The following is a 7505-nucleotide window of genomic DNA, read 5'->3' as shown; positions in this document are numbered from 1 at the left end:
AAAAACGTCAGTTAAAATATAAAAGTCACAACAGTTATGGCAATAATATCAAGTAAAATATATTCATATCAAAAAACAGTGATGAGGTAATACAAATCAAATACCTTTAAACAAAATAACAAGTTTCAACAATAAAAAATTAACAACCAATGGTGTAATTGAGTTTTTCAATAATTTCATACATGAGTATAAAATTTTTAAACATCAATACATAAAACATGTATAACAAAAAAAATACTAAACTACTCTATATACATCTTTAATATGAGCATCATATTATTCTGCAATGGATAAAAAAAAATCTAAATGAAATTTACACATGTAAATTAACCCTTTTATGAAAGATGTAAATATATTTCTTTAGGTTGAAAAGTTTAACATTATAGATTTAAAACTAAAACATGTGTATTATCCTAGTGTAGTCAAATAATAATATACATTCAAAGGCAAAACCAGATACACCCTTTCACCATAAAGCACTTTTAATAAAATTAGGGAGACAGCAAATCCATATTTAAAAAAGTATGTACCATTGAGTGTTTTGGATCTATTGTTTTTTAATAATAAGAATCCTCTCATAGATACAAAAAAAAAAAAATATTATATAACTAAAGAAATTGGTGTATGTATCTTCATTGAGATACTAAAAATAAATGCATTCACCTTACTATTCCCCCTTTATGAAAAACATCACCCCCTCTCCAACATAAAAAATAAAGGCTCAAATACATTGACCTAAATAAAAAGGATTAGGCCTAAAAATCAAAACAAGCAAAAATCTACTAGCTAATGAGTGTATTTCTAATATGTACAGACTAATCTTTCCAATTCTTTTATTTCAGGTGAGAAAATGTATTAAAATTTCAAATGAGAGGGTAAATAGTTTATTTTTAAAAATTTCAAGTGTTCAAAATATACCATTAAATTTTCAATTAAAGGAGAGATTATTCTTAAAAAAATATTTTGCGTTTATAAATATTTAAATAAAAAATTACCAGAGTTCAACAATTAAGGAAAATATAACATGATTAAAAATTTTTACAAGGCTGCTTCTAACTGTTTCTTCTTGTTGCGGGTTCTGGTGGCCACCGGTTCATTCAGTTCTACCATTTCCATGGGTGGAGCAGACGGTTCGGGTGAGGAGTCTCTGTTTTCAAAAAAAGTAGTAGGTGAATCTGATATTGGTAAGGGTATGGTGTGTTCAATTGGTGTAGACTCAAATGAAAAAACAGGAAGTCTGTCTATGGAATAGTCAGGTGTTGATGTCGGAGGTGGAGTGAGTGATGGCGGGACAGTAGAGGAAATCATACTCAAAAAAGAGGTCTGTGTTTGCGATATCTGGTGTCTGTCGGCTGTAATGGTGGTGGTGTCTAGCGGTTGGTGTAATGGCAAATATGTAGTGTTTCGTTTCAGTTGTAGTATCCATTTCAGGAGGTACATGAATGTAAACATCCCAAAAATTCCACACCCTGCCCAGAATGCTGTAAAACAAATTTATATAAATATAAATTAAACATATCATCAGACCTTTATATATAATAAATTTTATACATGTCTGTAAAATCATATCTCATATATGTTTACTCCATTTTTTTTTTACTAGTACTATTATAAATGAGAAAAAGTAGTCAGTTATCTCCCTTTACTGATGCAGGCAAGGGAGATAATTAAATTACCTCCCTTTAGGATATAGGGGGACATAAGTTTAGATGTTTGAGAGTGACAACAAAACAGGTTCAAGATATCCATTGTGTTCCAGCAATCAAAGTTCTTCTGTATTTAAACAGACATAACTTAAGTAACTATAGATGCATACCTATCATAGCAGTTTCCATGGTGCTTGACATCTTGTCACCATAGTTCATCATTGTTTTGTCCTGTACTGAAATAAAAAAAAAATTATTATAAATAAATCATTACTATGTTGTGTAGGGCCCCTTAAAAAAAAAAAACCTGCTCAACAATCAAAATGTTCCATTTACAGAGCTACTTGGATAGGTCCTCAATTGGCAAGGAATCTCATGTTAAAATTTCAAAGTTATATTAAAAACTGATGTGTCCACAGACACTGACAACACCAACCCAGACATGGACTGTCCCACATACCATAATACAACCGGTTTTTTTTTCAGTCATATAAAAACCTGACCCCAGACCATTGTAGAGAAACCGTTTGGAGAAATGTCATGCTCTGTACAGTATAAAGTTCTATATTATTTGATAAGAGTAGGCATCTTGGTAAAATTTACTGCCCCCAACATTTTACCATCAATCCCCTTTTAAAAAAAAACATATTGTACTGCATATAGCTGAAGTATTACTCATTAATAATTGTATAATAAAATCTTACCTTGATTTGTAGTCAGTGTTGTGGATATTTTCTGTTTGTTAGTCATTTCCAATTGAGAATCCTGTAAAACATTGTCTGGTACTACAAAATAAATGAAAAAAAAATTTAATAAAACATGTTTAATTCCTTCCTTAAAAAAAAAAACACACACACACAAAAAAAAAAAACAAATTGGGAGTATCTTACTTAAGTATTGCGCATTAATAATCATACTTAAATAATAAATCTTACCATGATTTGTAGTTATTTCCTGTTTCCTGGTTGTTTTTCCTTCCTCTGGTAAAATATTGTCTGGTACTGTAAAATAAATGAAAAAAAAATCTAATACTGGAACCGATTGGAAACTGGTTACAATCTCGCATGACATTGAAAGAGAAATTTGATATTTCATCCCTGGTTTTAAAATAAATTTGTTGGAAATGTTCCCATGGAATAATAATATTGATCACTCACACTTACTGCAAAAATCACCTACAAAATTGTTTAATTATGCACATACAGAATACGTTCCATTTGCCCCCCACAGCAGCAGACACATTTGGCGCCACTTGACCTCTATGACCTGCCATACTAATATCCAGAATGGACAGATAAGAAAGTGATGTATTTCATTCAATTGTTAATAATTTGCGATTTCTCATGTACATTTACTTGGCATCCCTTTACAGGACATTGACACAGTCTATGGTGATTAAGGGGCAAATTAGCTCCAGCTATTTTCATATAAGTCTAGCATTTTTTTTTCTGACAAGTTCCCATCAAGGACCTACCACCATACATTTTTCTACTGGAAATTTGTAAAGCTATAGATGGAGTTTCCATCTCCGATTTGGGACATGAAGATCAGATTTATTTATCCTTCAACTTTATAATAATTCCTAGTCAAGATCTGGTCGGATGCCTTTAGAGTTATTCCCCCTTTTTTAATTTTCGAAATAAGGCAAACTGTTGAAATCGTTAGAATGGTGGGACTTTAAGACATAAATCTTGTGAGGGGAATCATAAAACTTACCACATTCTATCTCATTGCAGTGCCAATTGCATAATTTGTTAAACATGTGTACCACTGTTGGCGGTTGCTCTTGTGCCTCAAGAAAATTGATGGTGCAATTACAACTTTCAGACTGAATTTCAACAATTCTGACGTTTTGAAGTATGTTAATTTCTGTACTACAGAAGCAGTTGGCAATTGCCGTTTCATATTGACAATCTATCTGTCCTTCTACGCTTAAAACTAATGATAACACCAGAAAATGAACGATCCAAAATGCCATGTTTGTTTTCTAATGTACCAAGGAGAACGTGATGGGTTGTAAACAACAGAATAAAAACATCGGAATCGTCATAAAAAATATAATATATAGCATACAATATAAGTATATTTTATAAACAATTCAATTTTCATCATATTTTAATATACATAATTAACGTCGTAAGAGAGAAAACTGAATAAATTAACTGTGGTTATTACATAACTCCTTACGGTTCACTAAATATATATGTTGGAATGGATATGTTATTGGTTCCGGAACGTTACACAAGATATTTAATTGTCCGATCATTTTCAAACGTTAACAACATGATTAAAATTACACAGTGAAAACTATTCTTAGATAATGATCTTTTAGTAATGTGCTAATTGAAATGAAGTTACCAAAGATAATAAATGGTTTCACAGTTAACTGTAAGCAGTGGCATTTGGAATGGGTTGTTTATATAATATTTTTTTACTATTACATATTTTCTCACATTAACAAAACATTTTAAAATAATAATGATCCTTTAGCAAGATGTTAATCAAATTTAATGAAATGTGTGACATCCTATTACCAAAGATAATTAACGGTTTCCCCGAGTGTAAGCAGTGTACCAGACGGGTGGCATTTGGAATGGGTTATTTATATAATAAATCTTTGCTATTACGCATATAGTCTAGTTTTAAAAAGTCTGATTTATTATGTAACACTTGTATATAATACGTGTAAAAATCAGTTAAACTTTATTCAGAGAAAGAAATTTGAGAAAAATGTAAGTACAATTTATTGAGTTATTTTTCATTTTAATGCATATTCTTTATATATGAGATAAAATATTTGTTATCTTCATTTTAACTTAAATTTATGAATTTTTGTTGTTAGAAACCTTACAAAATAAACTTGTTTCTATAATTCTAATAAATTAATTAAACTTGAATTGGTTAATTCTACTACATGTGTAAGTGATTTAATGTTGGTTTTAATCAGTCTAAATGTGACACAGGTAAACCCTAAATTCTGAATTAAATAATAAAAAAAAATGATATTGAACTTGTGTAAAGGAATTTAGTGTAAATATGTCCGTAAGTTAGGCCTATTCCTGATTTTGGAGATGATATTTCACTACGAATAACAAAACCAGAAAACTGTTGAATTTAATGTGATCCTTATTCTCCTTAATTTTGTTCAGAGATTGCGGAAAAATGTCCACATTAAGACCCTCTTTAATATTTGTGTATATTTATTAAATACATACCTAATATTGTAATGGTTATATCTGTTTTTTAAATATATTTTTGTTTCTTTCATTATTAGATTAAAATGGAATCTGTCATAAAACAGGAAGTACCAGTTAGAACCCCTGAACAGACCAGGTATATATCATTAAGGTTGTTAGCAAAACTATGTTGCCTTCATATTCACAATATAATCAATTATTTTGATAACATATCATTTAAACATCCTTTGAGTGAGTTTACACTGTCCATGTACTTGTTTGTTGTCTTCGTGTGTATTATACATATTTCTTGTTGCGTCCTTTGTTTGCATGTGTCCGAATTTTGCCATAGTCTATAAATTTATGATTTGTTTTTATTATCCTTTTGATTTGTTGCTGTGGTATTCGTTTTCCATTGTATTAAATTTATCTTCATTTATCTTCTATATACTGCTAAAATTTATGTATTTTATAATCTTTACATAAAAGTAATACATCTAATTTATGCTTTGGTAGATCTACTAATGTGCCTTTGGAACCTGTGCAACAACAGCCACCTAATAGAAATACCCAGGACATGTGAGTATATTTTTTCTTTTAAAAGCCTATTTTGTTTTAAAATAATATAACTCCAATACAACACACACACACATCCTTTCCTGAATTTTGTACAGTTAATTATGGACTGACCCCACCCAAAAATATGGGGAAGAGAAGTGTAGAGAGATACAATTTTTGTAAAACAACGAAATATACCATTATCACCGTTAATGTAACTTCTATAAATGACCATTTTGGTCATTTATACTTCTTCAGTACAGATTACATCAAAATAATTGAAAGATCCACAATCTAAAAGAAAATGTCTGATTGTGAGCAAATAAAACACATAGTTCCTAAACATTAAGCCATATTATTCAAGGTCAGATCCTTGCATCAGGGAGATATATCTTCACAAAATTTAGATATTGTATATTATAACCATTGACTTTCATGTTTAAAAATCACTTTAAAAAACCCTTATATAATGTGATTATATAATAAATCATTAGTAATTGTATATATCATAATTTATTATTTTAATTTTGTGCTGTAAAAAATAAATTTTATCTATATTTTTTAGACCTTCAGAATTAGAGATGGTGGAACATTTAAACAACATTATGAGTACAAGAATTGAAGATCTAGCCACCAAGATAGCGTACAATGCCCACATATTGACAATACAAAAGAGAAAGTTAGAAGAGGGAATTAGCTTTAAAAAACATTTAAAAATGAGAAAAAGACAAATGCTATTAGAAAGAAGAACAAATGGCATATAATTTGATCTTTGGAAATGGACACTAGTTATATAAAGAATTTTAAATACAATAAAAGAGTTGTATGTTATGATTGTTTTCTTTAATCTTTTATTACACAAAAAGTACCCTTACGGTGAGACAAACTCATAATGAGCAAATGTGTGGACAGGACCGTAATGCAGTTACCCTCTTGCCTTCCGTCTCTTATCACAATCAAAGTCACATGTGAGTTTTTATCTGTACCATTCATGTCTACATGCATAACACATTAAATACCTGTAAATATACTTTATATAAAGAAAAACACATATATTACATAATAGCTCATACATTTATTTTGATATTTTCCAAATACATAAGTAAGTCCTGTTATTAACTTCTGTGATAGATAACTCTTGTTATATACTGTATTATAGACCTCAAATAGTCCCATTGTCTCTGTGATAAGGATATTCCTTTAATAGTAGGTTTGTTGTTCAAAAATTGACGAATGTCTATAATTGTTCTTTTATTGTATTCACACACAGTTAATATAAATTCACCAGGTAGACGGAAATGTTTAATATAAGAACACAATGATTGGTTAAAAGTAAGGTTCTGTTCATTTATATCATAGTTGGAAACATTCATGTTATGCTTTGACATGTTTGATGACAAATATAAACTGCCTGTTATCCATAGGGTAGATGCTGTAAATATGAATATCACTATAACACCTGTCCATTTCAGTACATTTATGTGAATTTCATATTGATGGTACATATTCATTAAACTTGATGTGACACTATTCTGTGGTGATATTGAATTGATTCTGGTATGAGACATGGTTAATTTAAATAGTAAATCCTTTCTGTTAGAATTCAAAAATATATATAACCTTATAGAGTTTAAACACACTTTTATAAAATATTGTTGAATTGTCAGTTATATATTTGTATTCCTGATTGGTTAAACAGAAACACCCCCCCTTTACCCTAAATTGGTAAAAAAAAAAAGAAAGAAAACAAATTGGAGTAAATATACATAAGAGAAAATCTTATCACTATATATTCTGGATGTAACAAATGGGACATGACCCTCAAGTACAAAACTTAGATGTTGGATATATGGGTGTCAAACTTGTATAACATTTAAAATCAATTTAACCGCCTTGACATTTAAATGTTAAAGTCTGGGGGTTATTTAACTCCCATATCATTGGATGTTATATGGGTGTTGGAAAGGTTGGGGTTAATTATCCCCCATATAAGATGGAGGTTGTGTATCTAGGGGTTCAAAATATAGGGGTTATAATAGGTATTGTAGGGGGGTAAAGAACCCCAGTTAGTAGTAGTAACACAGTCCTTAGCTTTTTGAATATGTCGTCTTTTTTATCTCTCACT

The 7505-nt window shown here is 29.8% G+C and overlaps 1 protein-coding gene and 1 long non-coding RNA gene across 2 annotated transcripts; one reads left to right on the top strand and one right to left on the bottom strand.

Moving 5' to 3' along the window:
- Positions 1 to 394: 394 nt before the first annotated feature.
- Positions 395 to 3630, bottom strand: LOC127710403 (uncharacterized). Its single transcript, XM_052216232.1, has 5 exons — positions 3363 to 3630; positions 2582 to 2647; positions 2351 to 2431; positions 1817 to 1882; positions 395 to 1481 (listed from the first exon to the last, which is right to left on the bottom strand). Exons 1-5 carry the CDS (start codon positions 3622 to 3624, stop codon positions 1039 to 1041), a joined length of 918 nt encoding a protein of 305 aa, XP_052072192.1. The 5' UTR covers positions 3625 to 3630; the 3' UTR covers positions 395 to 1038.
- A 592-nt stretch (positions 3631 to 4222) lies between these two features.
- LOC127710409 (uncharacterized) lies at positions 4223 to 6205 on the top strand. Its single transcript, XR_007986172.1, has 4 exons — positions 4223 to 4378; positions 4921 to 4979; positions 5339 to 5401; positions 5946 to 6205. It is a non-coding gene; the product is annotated as an uncharacterized LOC127710409 (long non-coding RNA).
- The last annotated feature ends 1300 nt before the right edge of the window (positions 6206 to 7505 follow it).

The sequence above is a fragment of the Mytilus californianus genome, unplaced genomic scaffold (genome assembly GCF_021869535.1).
Source record: "Mytilus californianus isolate M0D057914Y unplaced genomic scaffold, xbMytCali1.0.p SCAF_77, whole genome shotgun sequence".
Classification (NCBI taxonomy): domain Eukaryota; kingdom Metazoa; phylum Mollusca; class Bivalvia; order Mytilida; family Mytilidae; genus Mytilus; species Mytilus californianus.
Note: the sequence above shows the minus strand (reverse complement) of the source record. Positions and strands in the feature narration are given on the sequence as shown.